At 49.1% G+C, this 21,099-nt stretch overlaps 1 protein-coding gene across 2 annotated transcripts in view; it reads right to left on the reverse strand.

The window, feature by feature from the left end:
- DOCK1 (dedicator of cytokinesis 1) overlaps window positions 1-21,099 on the reverse strand; it is a 395,003-nt gene that overhangs the window by 340,278 nt on the left and 33,626 nt on the right. For both annotated transcript variants that reach the window (XM_029059688.1, XM_029059687.1), the window contains exons 3-9: window positions 18,792-18,832; window positions 13,430-13,485; window positions 11,928-12,024; window positions 9,877-10,025; window positions 5,359-5,494; window positions 4,489-4,646; window positions 1,338-1,419 (exon numbers count right to left, since the gene is read on the reverse strand). In XM_029059688.1, coding sequence (XP_028915521.1) covers window positions 1,338-1,419; window positions 4,489-4,646; window positions 5,359-5,494; window positions 9,877-10,025; window positions 11,928-12,024; window positions 13,430-13,485; window positions 18,792-18,832 — 719 coding nt within the window. The remainder of the gene's footprint in view (window positions 1-1,337; window positions 1,420-4,488; window positions 4,647-5,358; window positions 5,495-9,876; window positions 10,026-11,927; window positions 12,025-13,429; window positions 13,486-18,791; window positions 18,833-21,099) is intronic.

The raw sequence follows: 21,099 nt of genomic DNA on the forward strand, positions 1-21,099 counted from the left end.
CTCACCAGTAGTTTTCAGTGGGTCTCACCAGATCTTCTCACTACCCTCATCTCAGACATCATCCATATTCTGCCTGTGTGACAGGCAGGACGATGGGAAGGGGCGAGGGGCGGGATGGGGGCAGTGGCCTGGGGAGGTGCCCTGGACAGCAGAGGCTGCTTGGAGCCCAGGCCCCATGGGGTCAACGGAAGCGGTTTGTCAGGGGGCACCCGGCACCGAACCAGTGGGAAGGTCAGAGTGGGCATCCTCTATGGTGCCCACCCTCACCGTCAGAGGAGCTGAACGTCCTGAGGCAGGACACGGCCCCAACCCAAGCAGCAGGGCCTCGGAACCTTTCAGGGCTCAAAGTTTACGGGAAGACCCGAGGAGACGGGAGCATCTGGAGAAAGCCCGGGGAAAGTTCATTCATTCATTCAATCGTACTTATTGAGCACTTACTGTGTGTAGGGCACTGTACTAAGCGCTTAGAAAGTACAATTCAGCAACAGATAGAGACAATCCCGACCCAACAATGGGCTTGAAAAGGTGTGAGGAAAAGAGAAGGCCGAGACAAACTGGGAAGGCTTGGAGAGACAGGAAAGTCTAACGGACAGGACTGCTTGAGGAGACAGTAAGGCTCAGGAAGACGGGAAGGCTCAGGAAGATGGGAAGGCCCAGGAAGACGGAAGGCCCAGGAAAATGAAAGGCTTAAGGAGATGGGAAGGCCCAGAGAGATGGGAAGGCCCAGGAAAATAGAAAGGCGTGAGGAAATGGAAGTTCCTGGGAGGCGGAAATGTCTGGGGAAATGGGAAGACTCGGGGAGACAGGAACACCCCAAGAAAGGGGAAAACTTGAGGAGGCAGGTAGGCCCAGGGAGACAGAAAGGCCCAGAGAGATGGGAAGGACTGAGAAAATAGGAAGGGCCAGGGAAATGGAAAAAACAGAGAAGCTGAAGCAGAAACTGAGGGGGATGGGAGGCCCAGGTGTGAAAGTGAGCACACAAGGAAGCAGGACATTGATGGTGAAGGAGAACACAAGTATGTCCACCTGTGGAAGCACAGAGACGTGGGACACTGATAGTCAGTGAGAACCAGTGTGACCAAGAGTGCACAGGGAGGTGGGAGATAGACAGTGAGTGAGAACCCGTGTGTTAACAAAAACCTAAGTGTGAATGAGGGAGCGAGGAAAGGCAGGAGGATGATGGCGAGCAAGGATATAAGTGTGAATAAGGGTGCACGTGGAGGCGAGAGACAGATGGCGAGCGAGTAAGCAAGTGTCAGCACCTCCCCTTGAGGGATCTCAGAGGAGAAACGAGCGAGTCACGGTGTGTGTGGGACCCCGGCCCCGGCCTGACTTACGGTGAACACGGCGCGGAGGTTGTGCAGACGGTCTAGATCCTTTGGGAGCCCGGAGCTCGACCAACGCACCAGGTAGTTCTCACTGAGGCCCGGGGGAAAGCAAAGGGTTAGCCAGCTCCAGAGTCCCTCACCCCTCACCCCCAACAGGACTCTGGGTGCCCAGAGACGGGTCGGTGGCCACTTACGAACTCGAACATATTTTACAGTCATCCACTTTTGCGATCAAACCACAGAGATTTTCTTTGTTGATTCATGAGATTTGGAGGTTCCACTATTGGGGTCGACCCCCCCGCCCCTCCACGTCCATTTTTCATTTGCATACAGCCAGAAATCTGAACTGGGGGGCTGGGGGATACAGAAACGGGGAGAAGGGAGCACGTGAACTCTCAATTGTGTGTGACCTTGGACAAGCCACTTCACTTCTCTGTGCCTCAGTTACCTCATCTGTAAAATGGGGATTAAGACTGTGAGTCCCACGTGGGACAACCTGATTACCCTGTATCTACCCCGGCACTTAAAACAGTGCTTGGCACACAGTAAGTGCTTAACAAATACCATCATTATTATTATTATCATTATTATTTATTCCATGTACCCGGGAGCTTAGTACAGTGCTTGGCATGTAGTAAGTACTCATTCAGCTTACCTCATCCTACCACACTTCACTACTCCAGCTCATCCTGCACACTCCACTCCCTAGCACCAGCTTATTCACTGGGCCCCTATCTCATCTATCTCACCACTGACCCTCTTTCATTCATTTGTATTTATTGAGGGCTTACTGTGTGCAGAGCACTGTACCGCCTTTCCCACATCCTCCCTCTGGCCTGGAACTCCTTCTTCCATATATCCCAGACCACCATTCTCCCCACCTTCAAGGTCACATCTTCTTCATGAGACCTTCCCCGATTAAGCCGTTTTTCCCCCAGCTCGCGCTCCCTTCTGCCTTTCTATACATTTGGATCTGTGACCCTTGGACATTTGATATTTGCCCCACCCTCACCGCACTAAGGTATATATCTGTAAATTCTATTCATAAATTACTTATTTATTCATATTAACGTCTGTATCCCACTCTAGACTGTTAAGCTCATTATGGGCAAGGAACATGCCTGTTATTTCTGTTGTGATGTACTCTCCCAAGTGCTTAGAAGAGTGCTCTGCACATAGTTAGAGCTCAAAAAACACCACTGATTAACAGATGAAGTGAAGTGACTTGCCCAAGGTCACACAGCAGGTATGTGGCAGAGCTGGGATCAGAACCAAGAACTCTGACTCCGAGGCTCAGGCCTTTTCCATGAGTCCACGCTGCCTTTCTACGGCTTCTGATCAAAAGAAAGTTTGGAAAAACTGTCACAACGCCCTTCTTTCAGTGTTCTCCAGCAGCCGCGTTATCTATCATTAACTCTGACAGCAACCATGACCATTGATATTATTATCATCATTTATTTATATTAACGTCTGCCTCCCCTTCTAGACTGTAAGTCCGCTGTGGGCAGGGAATGTGTCTGTTATATTGTTATGCTGTACTCTCCCCAGCACTTAGTACAGTGCCCTGCACACAGTAAGCATTCAATAAATATGATTGACTGACACCTTGACTTTAGTTTCGGCTCTTTTTTTTTTTAAGGGTATTTGTTGAGCAGTTCCTAAGTGCCAGGCATTGTTCCAAGCCCTAGAGTAGATACAAGCCCTAGGGTAGTTGGACACAGTCCATGCAGTCTTAATCCCCATTTTACAGATGAGGGAAATGAGGCTTAAAGAAGTTAAGTGACTTGCCCAAGGTCACACAGCAGACAAGTAGAGAAGCCAGGATTAGAGTCCAGCTCCTTCTGCCTTCCAGGCCCATGCCTGATCCACTAGGCCACCTCCCTTCATCCCTCTCCTCCTCAGTCCACTACACCATAAGATCACTGTGGGTGGGAAATGTGACCACCAATTCTGTTGTACAGTACCCTCACCAGTGCTTAGTACAGTGCCCTGCCCACAATAAGTGTTCAATAAATATCATTGATTGAGCCCTTAAAGTGTGTGTCGGATGTGAATCAAGAGATTAAAGGGCTTTTTCACTTCAACAGAGATAGCTGCAGAGCACTACCATATTTTATTTTATTTTTTTTAGCAAAAATTGCCTTGTAGCCGTGGAGGAGAGGAAAACGAATGCTAGGGTCATTGAAGACGCACGTGTGCACACATATAAATGACCTAATTCATAATCTCTGATGATTGGTGCATAGTTCCACTGCATTTGGATCATGTGACTTTACTATCCTTTATGACTGCCATTTAATGCACAGAAATTATTTGGGTCCTTTTTTGGTTTTAGTTTTTTTGGGTTTTTTTTTCTATAACAAATATTTGTCAAGCACATATTCTGTGCCAGGCACTGTACTAAGTACTGGGGTAAATATAAGATAATGAGATTGGAAACAGTCCCTGTCCCACGTGGGGTTCTTTTTTTTTTTAAGTAGTATTTGTAAAGTGCTTACTCTGTGCCAAGCACTGAACCAAACGCGGGAGTAGATACAAGATAATCGGGTTTACACAGTCCCTGACCCACAGAGCATTCACAGTCTTAATCCCCATTTTACAGATGAGGTAACTGAGGCACAGAGAAGTAAAGTGACTTGTCCGAGGTCATACAGCAGACAAGTGGAAGAGATGGGATTAGAACTCAGGTCCTTGGACTCCCAGGCCCGGGGAGCTCTCTCCACTAGGCCGTGTCGCTCCTCCCACTGGGTCTTGGGAAGATGCAGGCTCTCTGAGGGCAGGGAGAGCGCAGGCAGTTCCGCCGGGAACGCTCCTTTCCAGGGGAAGTGATGGGAGGGGCGGGGGCGGGGGTGGCTGGCTGTGTTTGGAGTGAGAGGGTGACTCAGAGCAGGTGTTGGGTTGTGGGCCTTGCCCGGACGTGTGTTCACGCTGGTCGTCACGTAACCAGGAAGGGGGAACCAACAAGCAGAGAGCAGGAGCCGGGCCAGAGGCAGGACAGAGGCAGACAGGAGGACCACCACATCCTTGCCTCGCCCACCCCTGCCCCTGGGACAACCCCCCCGATGAAGCGGGACTCCCCCGGGGTCGTACAGAGACCAGAGGACCCCCGTGTTCTTTCCCCACCCACCCTACCCCTCCCCGCCCGCAGGACGGCCCCCACCTGATGAAGCGGGACTCCCCAGGGTCGTACAGGGACATGAGGACCTCTGCATCCTCACCGATCTTGCACACGACGTTCTTCAGGTTGACGAAGAGCGCACACGCGGGTGTGGCTGCAAACCGGGCCTGTCGGTTCGGGTCAGTGTTCTGCTTCTCACACTGTAACCGGGGGCAGGGGATGGGCCAAGGATGGGCCCGGGAGAACGGATGACGGGAGGACGAGTGAGCGGACAGACGGCAGGGGACAGACGGGGTGAGAATGGATGGGTAGATGGGGAACAGAAGGGGAGGGACAGGAAGGATGGGGGAGGAAGGACAGATGGACGAGGGGAGGATGGATAGGGGATGGACGGAGAGGGGCAGATGGACGGGACAGGGAGGGGAGGGAAGGGAGGAAGGAAGGGAAAATCTGTTTGACACGACTTCAAATCGCCTATTTTCTCCTGAGGTCTTTGGTCCGAGAAAGTCCACAGGCCGGATCTTTTATGGTGAGCCAAAACCGGGCCGCTCATCTGGTCACCCTCTTCCTGCTCCCTGTGACCAACCCCTCTTGAGGCCCCTCCCCCAATCCTTCCTACCAAGGTCTTCCCTCCTCCTTACCCCCTTCCTCCACTCCTTCCCTCCATCCCCAACCCACAGACCAGCCAGACAACCCTGGGGATGGCAGCCTCCCCAGGTTTCCTCAGATGGACAAGGTGATCACTGGACACCTGACCCTCTCATCCCCCTCCTCCCAACCTTCACCAGGCATCGCTGCCATCACAGATGGCCGGGAAACTCCTCGAGATCCGCTCTAGGTTTTCCACGAAGCAGCCAAGCCTGCCCGGCCGCCAGGGATCCAGTCTGCTGACCGGACCATATGGGCTCTGACCTTCTCCTCCTGCAGCCTCTCCTCCACCTGCTTGGATGCCACCTCGTGAGCCCGGAAGAGGCTGATGGTGCTGGTCTGCTCAGGATCCAGGATGTTCCCGTCATCGTCCCTCACCACCAGGTCCAGATCCAGGATCCTGGGGGCGCAGGGGAAACAGGGCTGTTGACTGCTGCCCCCACCCACAGCTCCAGATCCTGACCACTGCCCTCACCCACAGCCCCAGTCCCAACCCTGACCGCTGCCCCGCCCAAGGCCCAAAACCACGACCACTGCTCTGCTGTCAAGGGAATACCAGGGGAAAAAATATCGAGGAGGACTCTTAGTATCACTTAACATATCTATTGCACGAGGATCTCCCAGAGCCAACCTGAGAACAGTGGACCCCTTGGTTCATATTCCTGGGAGGAGGAGGAGGAGGAGGAGGAGGACGAAGACCCCGATAAAGAAGAGCCTCATCCCTGCACCAGGTGCACAATGGCCCAACTCTGGGAATCGAGTCATCTCCCAAAGCAAGGACAGACACAACAGACTGAACTGTGGGGAAACGCCAAACTTGCCAAGGCAATAACACACCCGTAGTCCCCCTCCCTCTACTGTTCACTCATTCAGTCGAATTTATCGAGAGCTTATTATGTGCAGAGCACTGTACTAAGCGCTTGGGAGAGTACAACAATAAACTGACATTCTCTGCCCATAATGAGCTTACAGTCTAGCAGGGGGAGACATATTAATATAAGTAAATAAATTACAGATATAGACATAAGTGCTGTGGAGCTGGGAGAGGGGAAGAACAGAGGGAGCATTTCAGGGTGACACTGAAATGGGAGAAGAGGAAAGGGGGGTGCTTAGTCAGGGAAGGCTTCCTGGAGATGATAATATTAATGATAATTGTGTTATTTCCTAAGCATTTACCATATGCCAAACACTGTACTAAGTGCTAGGGTAGATACAAAATAATCGGGTTGGATCTAGTTCCTACCCTCAAAGGGCTCCAATTCTCAATCCCCATTTTACAGAGAAAGTAACTGAAGCCCAGAGAAGTGAAGTGACTTGCCCAAGGTCACATAGCAGATAAGTGACAGAGCCAGGTATTAGAACCCAGGTCCTTCTGATTCCCAGGCCCGTACTCTATCTACTAAGCCATGCTGCTTCTCTATATTAAATTGAACCTCACACTGAGTACGGTGCTTTGCAAGTTGTAAGCACGTATCAAATACTGCAATTCTTACTATCACAGTGCCTGCACATAGTAAGCGCTTAACAAATACCGTAATTATTATTACTGTTCCAACAGAGAACCACACATCCAGTGAGGAGTCAGAGCTCTGCCGGATTAGAATACAAACCCCTAGGACCTTGATTCTCTGTGCCTCAATTCCCTCATCAGGAAAATGGGGACTAAGATAGTGAATCCCTCGTGGGACAGGGACCATTGTCCAGTCAATTAGTTTGCATCTACCCTGGAACTTACTACAGTACCTTTTAGGGTATTTGTTGAGTGCTTACTATGTGCCAGACACTCTATTAAGCACCTGTGTTGATACAAGCTAATCGGATTGGCAATGATCCATATCCCACATGGAGCTCACAGTCTTAATCCCCATTTTACATATGAGGGAACTGAGGTATAGAAGAGTTAAACAACTTACCCAAGGTCAACAACAGTGTCTGGCATATAGTGAACAATTAATAAATACCTTTTTTTAAAAAAAAAAAAGTGGCCACCCCTGGAACTGGTTCTGAGCCCATTTGAACCAGTGTCGGGGCAAGCCCTGATGATGCCCACCGGCCCGGTCCTCGGAGAAGGGCCAGATTGGGCTTTCCAGCAGTGGTCCATGACGGCCCTTTTGTTGACGGAGAACTGCTGGGCTCTGATGTTGCCTCTGACACAGGTGAGCCCTCCGGGACACATGGTAGACTGGAGACTCCTTGAGGGCAGGAATTGGGTCTACTAACTCTACTGTACTCTCCCAAGCAGTCAGTACAGTGCCCTGCACACAGTAAGCACTTAACAAATACTCCATCTACACTCACTCCCTTGGTGAACTCATTCGTTCCCATGGCTTCAACTATCATCTCTATGTGGATGACACCCAAATCTACATCTCCTCCCCTGTTCTCTCTCCCTCCAGGCTCGTATCTCCTCCTGCCTTCAGGAGCTGGATGTCCGCCTGCCACCTCAAACTCAACATGTCCAAGACTGAGCTCCTTATCTTCCCTCCCAAACCCTGTCCTCTCCCTGACTTTCCCATCACTGTGGATGGCACTACCATCCTTCCTGTCTCACAAGCCCACAAACTTGGTGTCGTCCTTGACTCTGCTCTCTCATTCACCCACAAATCCAATCCGTCACCAAAACCTGCCGGTCTCACCTTCACGACATCACCAAGATCCGCCCTTTCCTCTCCATCCAAACTGCTACTACCTTAGTACAGTCACTCATCCCATCCCGACAGGATTACTGCATCAGCCTCCTTTCTGACCTCCCAACCTCCTGTCTCTTCAAACTTTAGTCTTTCTATAGAGATTATCTTTCTATAGAGATTTACTGGACATGTCACCCCCCTCCTTAAAAATCTTCAGTGGTGGCCTACCAACTTCCGTATCAAGCAAAAAATCCTCACTCTTGGCTTCAAAGCTATCCATACCCTTGCTCCCGCCTACCTCACCTCCCTTCTCTCCTTCTACATCCCAGCCCGCACACTCCGCCTTTCTGCTGCTAACCTTCTCACTGTGCCTCATTCTCGCCTGACCCACATCCTAGTAATAATAATAATAATAATAATGGTATTTGTTAAGCACTTACTATGTGCCAAGCATTGTTCTAAGCACTGGGGTAGATACAAGGTAATCAGGTTGTCCCACGTAGGGCTCACAGTCTTAATCCCCATTTTACTGAGGCACAGAGAAGTCAAGTTGCTTGCCCAAGGTCACGCAGCAGACAAATGTTGGAGCGGGGATTAGAACCCAGGTCCTCTAACTCCCAAGCCCGTGCTCTTTCCACTAAGCCACGCTGCTTCTACCTTTGGCCTGGAACACCCTCCCTTCTCAAATCCTTCAAACTATCACACTTCCCCCCTTCAAAGCCCTAATGAAGGCTCACCTCCTCCAAGAGCCTTCCCAGACTAATCTCCCCCTTTCCTCAGCTCCCCTACCCTTTCCCATCGCCCCAACATGCTCTCTTTGCTCTACCCCCCTCCCCACCCCACAACACTTATGTATATATGAATAAATGGAATTAGAGACATTATAGATATATGCATATCTATAATTCCATTTATTTATATGAATGCCTATTGACTTGTTTTGATGTGTATATATATCTTTAATTCTATTTATTTATATTGATATTATTGATGCCTGTTTACTTGTTTTGATGCCTGTCTCCCCACTTCTAGGCTGTAAGCCTGTTGTGGGCAGAGATTGCCTCTATTGCTGAATTGTACTTTCCAAGCGCTTAGTACAGTGCTCTATACACAGTCAATGCTCAATAAATATGATTGAATGAATGAATAAATATCATTGCTTTAGTGACTGGTCCCAAATGCTCAGTATAGTGCTCTTTACCCAGCAGTCTTCAAGCTCCTTGAAGGCAGGGATCATGTTTACTAACTCTACTGTCCCTTCTCAAGAGCTTAGTACAGTGCTTTGCACATAGCAGACTGTCAGTGCCTTGAGAACAGAAATACGATTGATTCTGGGCTGAGATTGTATAATAATAATAATTAGGGCATATTTTAAGTGCTTGTGCCAGGCACTGTTTTAAGTGTTGGATCTACTGATTCTACTGTACTTTCCCTAGCACAAGTGGTCTGCAATAACAAGTGTTCAATAAATACAACTCATTAATAAATTGATGCATTAGGTCTTTTAGTTAGTGCCATCAAAAAAGACTAATCCTGAAAATAAAGTCTTTAGAACAACCTCCTTCAAAAGTCAGAGTAAGGTCTAGGAATTACAATTAAATGAAACCATAAAGACCTCATTATGAGGTTTTATATAACAAGAGAAGAAGCCCTTGGATATTTCTTTCCAACTGAGAAGCAGCGAAGTCTAGTGTAAAGAGCACACGCCTGGGAGTCCGAGGGCCTGGGTTCTAATATTGACTCTGCCACTTGTCTGCTGTGTGACCTTGGGCAAATCACATTACTTCACTGTGCCTCATTCCCCTCATCTCTAAAATAGGGATTAAGACTGTGAGCCTCATGTGGAGCATGGACTGTATCCAACCTGATTAGTTTTTATCTACCCCAGATAAAAGTAAGTGCTTACCAAATACTATAAAACAAAAATCCTCAGCACTTGAGAATCTCTTCAGATTCATCTTGACTCCTGACACACTTTTACTACCCTACTCATCGTATTTCCCCTTCCTCTCACTGTCTGCCAATCATTTGTGCCTGTCCCCCAACCCCATTCGACTTTAAGCACTTGGAAGGTAAAAGGGGCAGCACAGCCATAGTAGGACATGTGACCCTGCCGGCCCACGGCCCCCTGGCGCGGCCGTCCCCCGGGTACCTGTTTCCATAGTCGATCTTAGCAGTGACCTTCTTCTTCAGCTCACGCAGCTGGTCCTGGGGCAGGGTGCCCGACAGGATCTGCGACCGCCACTCCATCAGCTCGTAGATCATGGAGCGGACGCTGCGGAACATCTCGCGGTTGTCTTGCTGCGGGCACAAGCAGAGGGAGGCGCTGCTCTGGAGCGGGCACAAGCGCGGGGCTCCGAGGCGGGGCACGGGGCAGAGGGCACCGTGGAAAGCACAGCTGCTTCTCCCCCAACTGGACCGGCTGTCACTTTGACCACCCTGCCCACCCTGCCCATCACACTTAGACCATTAAGCCTTCCGCCTCTACACTGTAAGCTCGATGTGGGCAGGGAATGTGTCTGTTAAGTGTTATACTATCCTCTCCCAAGCACTTAGAGCAGTGCTCTGCACACAGTAAGTGCTCAATAAATACGACTGAATGAAAGAATGAACGGTAAGCGCTCAATATTAATGTGTGTCTCCCCCCACAGACTGTAAGTTTGTTCTGGGCAGGCAATGTGTATATTTATTAATGTACTGTACTCTCCAAAGAACTTAGTACAGTGCTCTGCACATAGTAAGTGCTCAATAAATACAATTGAAAGAATGAATGAATGAATGAATGAATGAATGAATACAATTGACTGACTGACAGGCTGCTGACCAAATAAGGAGCAGCAAGGTCTAGTGGAAAGAGCCCGGGCCTGGGAATCAGAGGATTTGGGTTCTAATCCAACTCCACTTGTCCTCTGTGTGGCTCTGGACAAGTCACTTCACTTCTCTGGGTCTCAGTTTCCTCATCTGAAAAATGGGGATTCAATATCTGTTCTCCCTCTTAGTTGGACTGGAAGCCTCATGTGGGACTGGGGCTGTGTCCAACCTAAAGATCTGTGTATTTGCCCTGGTGTTTAGTACAGAACCTGGCGTATAATAGGTCAATAACCGATACCACTATCATTATTAGCAATATTAAGTGTTTAAAAAAATTATCATTATTCTTAGAATTATTATTACTATTATTAACTGTCATACACATCACATATAATTGTGTTTATATGTGGTACATATCAAAGTTTGGGACTCAGATACAACTAATAAATCTTCTGTATCACATCCAACAATTCTCACGTCTGGAAAGTCTCTTCAAAAAGTTGGTTTGAAAATCCCCATCTTCTGGGTTTTCATTTTGTGACCCCGATTTTTTTTATGGTATTTATTAGTCACATACTATTTATCAAGCACTGTTTGAAGAGCTGGATACAAGTTTATCAGGCTGGACACAGGCCTTGACCCATTTGGGCTCACAGTCTAAATTGCAGCAAGGAGGATTTAATCTCCATTTTACAGATGAGGGAAATGAGGCTCAGAGAAGTGAAGTGACTTGCCTAAAGTCACATGGCATACAAGTGGCAGAGCCAGAATTAGAACACATGTTCTCTGACTCCCAGGCTTGTGCTCTTTTCCCTAGGCCATGCTGCTTCTCTCTCACACTGCTTCTCGATACCAGTAAAAGCCAGTACAGGCCAGTATAATATTCACGTCTGCATAATTTCCCAAGTTTCATAATGGGGCTATGGGCCAGGAGAGCCAAAATGTTATCATGTGAAAGAACAGGCAATCAACAAATAATAGTAATAATAATAACCGTGGTATTTGTTATGCGCTTACTGTGTGCCAGGCCCTGTACTAAGCATTGGGCTGGAGTCAAGCAAATAGGGTCAGACACAGTTCCTGTCCTACATGGGGTTCAGTCTTCATCCTCATTTTACAGATGAGGAAACTGAGGCACAGAATAGTGAAATGATTTGCCCAAGGTCACACAGCAGACAAGTGGCGGGACTGGGATTAGAACCCAAGACCTTCTGACTCTTAGGTCCATACTCTATCCACAAATGAGACCCCCTGTCATGCCTCCCTCTTCAGCCAGGAGCTCCAGGGCAGGCGGGGACCGTGTCTGCCCAGCAGATAACACAGGGCCGGGCCGCCGGGAGGCCAGAGCCTCGGGGACAACGAGGAGGATTGTGGGCTGGGCTCTGCACTCACCACATACAGCTGCCTCCATATCACAGACCATTCTCGCACGGTGGTAGTGACTTCCTGGATCAGGGGCAGTTCGCTGGGAATGACCGTTTCGTGCTGTCTGGAAAGACAAAGGACAACCCCAGCAGGCCATGAGGGAGGCCCGGCCAACTGGCCCGGCTCTGGACTCTCCGAGGATGCTCTCTACTCTCTCCCCGTAGACTGGAAGCTCCTTGTGGCCAGGGAACACATCTACCAACTCTGTTGTGTTGCACGATTGAATGAATACTCTCCCAAGCACTTAGTAGAATGCTCTGCACACAGAAAGCACTCAATAAACACCACTGATTGATCAACCCATTCTTTCAGTAGTATTTATTGAGTGTTTACTATGTGCAGAGCAATGTACTAAGCGCTTGGAATGTACAATTCGGCAACAAAGACAATCCCTGCCCACTGACGGGCTCACAGTCTAATCGGGGGGGATCACCAAACCCAAATCCAAACCCAAATCAATCCATCAATGGTATTTATTGAGCATTCACTGTGTGCAGAGCACCGTACTAAGCACTCAAGAGAGTACAATACAATAGAGTTGGTAGATCTTCTCTGCTCACAATGAGCTTACAGTCCATGTGGGGAAGCTGACTTTAAGATAAACGACAGAGGGAAATAGTAGATTATAAGGAGATGGACGTAAATGCTGTGGGGCTGGGTTGACTATTCAAGTGCTAGAAACTGTCTGAACAATTTTACCAGTTATTATTCTTATTCTAATCGCCCTCCCCTCATTACGCATCTCATACATAATAGACGAAATTAATAACCCAAATCTAACCATCAAAACATTAGGTCATCAATGATACTGAAGTTCTGAATACAGTCCCCAGTAGACTCAGGGGAGCGCAGATGGGGGAAAAAAGGACTTAGTCAGGGAAGGCCTCTTGGCAGAGGTGCTTTCAGGAGGATCAGTAAGTATTTGATAAACACCTGGGACAATCGGAGACTCCAACTGCAGGCCCGCCTCACCCCCGCCTGCACAGGCACCCACCGAGCCAATGACACTCTACCAATTCCGCACTGGGGCTGCAGCTCACCAGGCTTCGGGAGCAGGGGCAGAAAGCCTGGCACGCTGTTCTGAGAGGGCGGCCGTGGAGCGATGGAACTGAATCACACGTGCCCAGGCACTTGCACACGCACACACATATATACACACACACACACAACACACACCCACACATGAACAAACACATGCAACCAGACACAAAGACTCTCGAACTTATATGCACCAACACCCGTATGCGAATGTATGTATACGGCTGTACATTCACAACCACACAGATGAACACACGTGTATAAATGGGTGTGCAGAACACACTCATATATTTGTTCATTCACAAGCACACTGATGCACACACACTTGCACAAGCACTCCCACTTAAAGAGGAACGTTGCTTTGCCCTACATTACGGAAGCGTGAACGAAAAGAGGGACTTGTTTCTTTCGCAATGCAAACCCGGACTCACCCTTTTCCTTCGACTATTGCTTCCTTGAGGTGAATGTATGAGGCAGGAAAGATGCCCTGAGGAGAGAAGACAAGAGAAGAGCTGTGATAGGGCAGGATCCAGGTGTGGGTTTCGGGTGAAACCCAGCCAATGCCCCGGGGCTCTGGCAGTCATTCTCAGAATGGCCGGGGGCTGACCGGGACTCTGGAAGTAGGGGAGAAGGCTCTGTACACTCACATGCTGCCGTTTCCATCCAGAGAACCCAGGGCAGAGACTGGCACAGCCATGGGATTAAAACAATAATAATAATAATAAATGGTATTCATTAAGCACTGTCTGAAGCACTGTTCTAAGCACTGGGGTAGGTACAAGCTAACCAGGTTGGACACAGTCCGCTGTTCCACATAATAATAATAATAATGTTGCTATTTGTTAAGCACTTGCTATGTGCAGAGCACTGTTCTAAGTGCTGGGGTAGATACAGAGTAATCAGGTTGTCCCACATGAGGCTCACAGTCTTAATCCCCATTTTACAGATGAGGTAACAGGCAGAGAGAAGTTAAGTGACTTCTTAACACAGTCACACGAAATTCGAACCCATGACTTCTGACTCCCAAGCCCATGCTCTTTCAGAGCCGGGATTAGAACCCACGACCTCTGACTCCTAAAACCTTGCTCTTTCCACTAAGTCAGGCTGCACATGGGGCTCAGAGTCTTAATCCCCATTTTACAGATGAGGTAACTGAGGTAACAGAGAAATGAAGTGACTTGCCCAAGGTCACAGCAGACAAGTGGCGGAGTTGGGATTAGAACCCAGGTTCTTCTGACTCCCAGGCCCGGGCCAAGGAACCATGCATCCCAGGTTCGGGTTTCTGCTCAGGGAACCAGGAGTCCCAGATTCTAGTCTCCACTCAGAGAACCAAGGGCCCTGTGTTTGAGTCCCGGCCCAGGACACCAGGAGATCAGCACTAAAATCAACTCCTGAGCCCTGAATCTGGGTTGGGAAGTCTCAGGAGTGAGGGTCACCCAGAGCTCCCTGCAGGAGAAAAGTCCGGAGTCGTCCTCAGTCCTGTGATGTGACGCGGCTAGTGGGACTGAGTCACTGCAGACCCCGAGCTCCTGGCTCCTGAAGCTGCCCCGTCCCCCTAGCCGGTGGGGAGGGGAAGGGTCCAGGCTCTGACGATCCCCTCACTTTCAGGGAGACGCCTGGACTTCGGACAGGGGGTGCAGGGATCTGGGGTGCATTAGGCAGGGATGTGGACATCTCGGGAAAGGGAGAACAGGTCCCGGAGGAGCCCGACCAGCCCAGAAGCTCCTAAAGCAACTCTGTGGGCTCCAGAAGTAGACTCTGAGGGTCGCTGCGATTTCAAGCTCAGAACCTCCAAAACGTCCTAAATCCGGCAGGGCAGTAGATGATCAACCAATCATTTACTGAGAGCTTACTGTGGGCAGAGCACTGTACTAAACGCTTGGGAAGCCGTGGGAAGCAATGTGGCCTAGTAGATAGAGGAAGGACTTGGATTTAATCCCAGCTCTGCCACTTGTCCGCAGTGTGACCTCGGGCAAGTCACTTCACTTCTCTTTGCTTCAGTTTCCTCATCTGTAAAATGAGGATTAAGACTGTGAGCCCCATGTGGGACATGGACTGTGAACAACCTGATTACCTTATATCTACCCCAGTGCATTACAATGCCTGGCATATAGTAAGTGCTTAAAACCACAAAAAAAATTCGAAAAGAAGATCTCAGATGTTAAAGCAGCCCACTCTGTCCAAAAATGGAGTTTGGTATGACTCGAAACTGTTGGGCACGGCTGCCTAGGAGTTGTCGGGCGCCAGCCCCTCTTCCATTTGGAAAACGAGGTCAAGAACCACCCCACTGAGTTCTGCCCTCCCACCTGGAAGTGGAAGTGCCATGCTGGGGTAGTTCATTCTCCACCCAGATATGTGGAATGGATGATTTCAGACATGAGTATAACACTGTTCTCTGACCAGCCTGGGATGGGGGGGACACTTGGGGAGAAGGGGGGGGGGGGGGGGGGGGAGTGTCGACCGTCCAGCCCAGGAGAGGGAAGGGGAGGAAAAGTCTGACCACCCAAAGGGGGTGCTGGGTTGGGAGGGGAGAGGTAGGGAGATGGTGTCGGTCCAACTAGCCAGTGGCGGGAAGATGCGGGGGGAGTCTGACACACCAGCCTGGGGAGGGAGGGGGTCTAACCAATTATCCTGAGAGGGGAAGAGGGGACTGACTGACCAGCCTGGCAGAGAAAGGAGATCTGACCAAGCAGGCTAGGGGAAGACAAGGACACCAAGGTCCTTGGCCATGGCCCATGGCTGGCCAGAAGGTCATCGACCTCCCATATGGACCCTCGAACGCCAATGCCTTTGCTAACCATCCACCAACCCCGGGCCGGGAACCCCTCCCTTGATCACTAGAATCGCCCCTCGAAGAGACCTCTAGCCCGACCAGGCCACCAACCAGGACTGTGTGACATTGTGTTCCCAGCCGCCTCTCCAAAGAAGTGGCCATCTTCCTCTCTGTCCCTTTTTCCCTGCATTCAGATTGGGTGTGGCTGACTACTTCCCTTCCTCCCCTGGTAACAAAAACGCTGTTCTCACTCTACTTCTAATAAAAAGTACTTTTGAATACTTTTAATAACTACCTGCATTCTCACCTATTCAGCCCATCCCAGGTTATTTGGTTATTTACTCCTCTTCCCAGGCGTTTCCACTCCCATGTCCCCTATAACAACTCAGCCATCTCCAGGACTCCTCCCCCCACCACCTGAGAGACAATTCAGCTAGAGCCCCTGGGCTCTCCTAACCAATGGCCTATTCGAACTGAATAATAATAATAATAATTATGGTATTTGCTAAGCGCTTACTATGTACCAAGCACTGTTCTAAGCGCTGGAGGAGATACAAGGTAATCAGGTTGTCCCACGTGGGGCTCACAGTCTTGATCCCCATTTAACTGATGAGGTAACTATGGCATAGAGAAGTTTGGTGTCTCGCCCACCCATCTTCTAGACTGTGAGCCCTGAGAAGGAGTGTGGTTCAGTGGAAAAAGCCCAGGCTTGGGAGTCAGAGGTTGTGGGTTCTAATCCCAGCTCCGTCGCTTGTCAGCTGTGTGACTTGGGGCAAGTCATTTAACTTCTCTGTGCCTCAGGTACCTCATCTGTAAAATGGGGATGAAGACTGTGAGCCCCACATGGGACAACCTGATTACCTTGTATCTCCTCCAGCGCTTAGAACAGTGCCTGGCACATAGTAAGCGCTTAACAAAACCATCATCATTATTATGATTGTCTCTGTTGCCAAATTATACTGTCCAAGCGCTTAGAAGAGTGCTCTGCACACAAAAAGCACTCAACAAATACCACTGAATGATTGAAAGTGGCTGCCCAAACAGACAAGTGGTGGAGCCGGGATTAGAACCCACATCCTCTGATTCCCAAGCCTGTGCTCTTTCCATTAAGCCATGCTGCTTCTCAGCCCCCTCCAGTTATTGCCCCATCTCCCTCCTATCCTTCCTTTCCAAACTCCTAGAATGAGTCGTCTACACTCACTGTCTTGAATTCCTCTCCTCCAACTCACTCCTGGACCCCTTCCAATCTGGTTTCCACCATCTCCACTCCACTGAAACCACCTTTCCAAGGTCACCAATGACCTCCTTCTTGCCAAATCCAACGGCTCCTATTCCATCCTAATCCTCCTCGACCTCTCTGCTGCCTTTAACACTGTGGACCATCCCCTTCTCCTCAATACGTTATCCAACCTTGGCTTCACGACTCCGTCCTCTCCCGGTTCCCCTCACTCTAGTCATTCATTTTCAGTCTCCTTCGCAGGCTCCTCCTCTCCTTCCCATCCATTATCTGCAGGGGTTCCTCAAGGGTCAGTTCTTGGTTCCCTTTTATTCTCCATCTACACTCACTCCCTTGGTGAACTCATTTGCTCCCAAGGCTTCAACTATTATCTCTATGCAGATGACACCCAAATCTACATCTCCTCTCCTGTTCTCTCTCCCTGCCTCAAGGCTCTCATCTCCTCCTGCCTTCAAGACATCACCTGCATGTCCGCCCACCACCTCAAACTCAACATGTCCAAGTCTGAGCTCCTTATCTTCCCTCCCAAAGCCTGTCCTCTCCCTGACTTTCCCGTCACTGTGGACAGCACTACCAACCTTCCCGTTTCACAATCCCACAACCTTGTTGTCACCCTTGACGCCGCTTTCTTATTCACCCCACATATCCAATCCGTCACCAAAGCCTGCCGGTCTCATCTTCACAACATCGCCAAAATCCGCCCTTTCCTCTCCATCCAAACCACTACCATGTTAATACAATCACTCAACCTATCCCAACTGGATCACTGTGCCTAGAACAGTGCTCAGCTCTTAGAACAGTGCTTGGAATAAAGCGCTTAACAAATGTCATCAACATTATTATTATTATTACTGCATCAGCCTTCTTTCTGATCGCCCAACCTCTATCTCTCCAAACTTCAGTCCATATTTCACTCTGCTGCCCGGATTATCTTTCTATAGAAACGTTCTGGGTATGTCACCTCCCTCCTTAAAAATCTCCAGTAGTTGCCTATCAACCTCCATATGAAGCAAACTCCTCATTCTTGGCTTCAAAGCCGTCCATCCCCTTGTCCCCTCCTAACTCACCTCCCTTTCTCTCCTTCTCCAGCCCAGCCCTCACACTCCGCTACTCTACCACCGCTCCCCCCCTCACTGGGCCTCGTTCTCGCCTTTCCCGCCGTCGACCCCTGGCCCACGACCTACCTCTGGCCTCTCCCTCCTCACATGTGCCAACCTAGCACCCCTTTCAAGCCCTACTGAGGGCTCACCTCCTCCAAGAGGCCTTCCCAGACTAAGACCCCCTTTTCCTCAGATCCTCATCTCCTCTGAGTCACCCTAACTCTCTCCCTTTGCTCTACCCCCTTCTCCCCATCCCACAGCACTTGTGCGCATATATATATTTATAATTCTATTTATTTATATTGATGCCTGCTTACTTGTTTTGATGTCTGTCTCCCCCCTTCTAGACTGTAAGCCCACTGTGAGCAGGGATTGTCTCTATTGCTGAACTGTACTTTTCAGGCACTTAGTACAGTGCTCTGCACACAGTAAGTGCTGAATGAATGAATGAATGAATGAATGAATGGAAGGAAGGAGGAGGTCTGAACGACAACCAGGGAATTGGTGGGAGGGGATCTGGCCGACAAACCAGGAGTCAGGAGGAGGGGTTCTAGCTGACCAGCCTGTAGGGAAGGAGAGGGTCTGAGTGAACAACCTAAGGAAAGAAGCGTCTGACCAGAAGGTCTGGCGGGGCGGTAAGCTGACAGGCTTGGACTCAAGAAACAAGGGGGATGCCAACTTACCTTTTTTGATTTTTTCCTTAAAGTGTAGCCTCTGAACCAACCTATACAAAAACAAAGATCACTCGATGAGTGTGGAGGATGGCAGACTCCTGGGGCCTAAATGGACCATAGCAAATCACTAGAACTGTCTCTGCCCAGATAGCCAAGAACCCACCAGGAATTCATTCATTCATTCATTCATTTTCTTTCATATTCTCGCTCTCTCTTACACTCACCCCACACACCTCTCCCCCCCGCCCTCCCAATGAACCTCAAAATCACCCACCCGTGCTAAAGCCTCCCTTTTACTGTCTTCACCCTCCCCACCCCATCGCCCCAACTCATTCCCTTTGCTCTACCCCGCCTCCTCGCCCCACAGCACTTGTGTATATATGTACAGATTTATAATTCTATTTATTTTATTAATTATGTGTACATATCTATAATTCGATTTATTTATAATGCTACCGATGCTTGTTTACTTGTTTTGATGTCTGTCTCCCCTCTTTTAGTCTGTGAGCCCATTGTGAGCAGGATATTTGTTGCTGAACTGTACTTCCTAAGCGCTTAGTACAGTGCTCTGCCCACAGTGAACACTCAAATACGACTGAATGAATGAAAGAACTAAGCACCCACTGAGGGCTGAGCACTGTCTAGGCCCTCAGGAGAGTCTGCCAGGACCTGCGACCCCTGTCCTCGAGTTTACAATCTAACTGGGAGACAGAAGACACCAGTGGATAGAGAAGCACAGGAATTAAGCCAGAATCAGTGGATCATATTTATTGAGTGGTTACTGTGAGCAGAGCGCCGTAGTAAGTGCTTGGGAGAGTATAACGTGACAGGGTTGGTAGGCATGTTCCCTGCCCACAACTAGCAGTGAAGTGAAAACAAGTTAGAGAGAACAGGCAAACAAATAAATGAATGTAGAGATGAGTGTGTACATGATATCCAAATAGATATAAATGTACACATTTGGGAAGGCTGACGACTATAGGACCCTCTCAGCCGCACCTGGAGAGTTTCCAGTCCTCTACCAGTCTCAATACGGGAAGGAGAGTCAAGCAGAGGCATACCCATCCATTCCTAGCTTGGACAGTGGCTAGCAAGTGGAAGGCCATCTGCTACAAGTCAAGATTCCCTTGTGCCGGGCAGCAGCGGAGTCGAGGGTGGAGACTCAAATTTACCACGCAGAAAGAGGTAATGGTAAACAACTTCCAGATTTTTATCAAGAAAACTCTATGGATCCACTTGCCGAACGATTGCAGATGGAGAGTGGGGCGTTCTGAGAGAGATTCATTCATCCATTCAATCGCATTTATTGAGCGCTTACTGTGTGCAGAGCACTGTGTCGCCATGGATTGAGACAGTATAAGACAAGACAAGATGACAATAGGGATCGGGGTGGGTGTTGGCTTGCCATGGCTAAAGTGATTGATTAAATATCACAGCCTCTCAACTGATTGATCTGGACAATGTTGGAACTATTCTAATGTTTGTCTCTCTAATAAGAGTGGAAGCTTCTTGTGGGCAGGAGCAGGTCACTTCTTTATTCTACATTTTTGGAAGGTACCTAGTAAAGTATAATCTGTCACATATTCATTATTCTATATTAATGTCTGTCTCCCCCCTCTAGACTGTAAGCTTGTTATGGGCAAGGAATCCGTTGATTGTTATATCGAACTCTGGCAGGTGCTTATTACAGTGCTCTGCATACAGTAAGCGCTCAATAAATACGACTGACTAAAGTGCACCGCAACCCTTGGGTGCTCCAACACTACTATACAACTACTAATTCTGACGATAATAGTGGTACTTGTTAAGCTCTTACTATGTGCCAAGCACTGTACTAGAAGCACGGATGAGAAGCAGCGTGGCTCAGCGTAAAGAGTCCGGGCTTGGGAGTCAGAGGTCATGGGTTTGAATTCCGGCTCTGCCACTTGTCAGCTGTGTGACTGTGGGCAAGTCACTTAACTTCTCTGGGCCTCAGTTACCTCATCTGTAAAATGGGGATTAACTGTGAGCCTCACGTGGGACAACCTGATTACCCTGTATCTACCCTAGCACTTAGAACAGTGCTCTGCACAAAGTAAGCGCTTAACAAATACCAACATTATTATTACTAGACACAAGATAAGCAGGCCAGATACAGTCCCTTTCATTTATTCAATAGTATTTACTGAGCGCTTACTGAGTGCTAAGCATTGTACTCGTCCTTTTCCCACACCGTGTTCCCCATCTAAGCAGGCCGGAGAACAGTTACCTCATCCGGCTCTGTTACTTGTCTGCTATGTGTGGGATCTTGAGCCAGTCCCTTACCTTCTCTGGGCCT

This window comes from Ornithorhynchus anatinus, chromosome 3, assembly GCF_004115215.2.
Source record: "Ornithorhynchus anatinus isolate Pmale09 chromosome 3, mOrnAna1.pri.v4, whole genome shotgun sequence".
Classification (NCBI taxonomy): Eukaryota; Metazoa; Chordata; class Mammalia; order Monotremata; family Ornithorhynchidae; genus Ornithorhynchus; species Ornithorhynchus anatinus.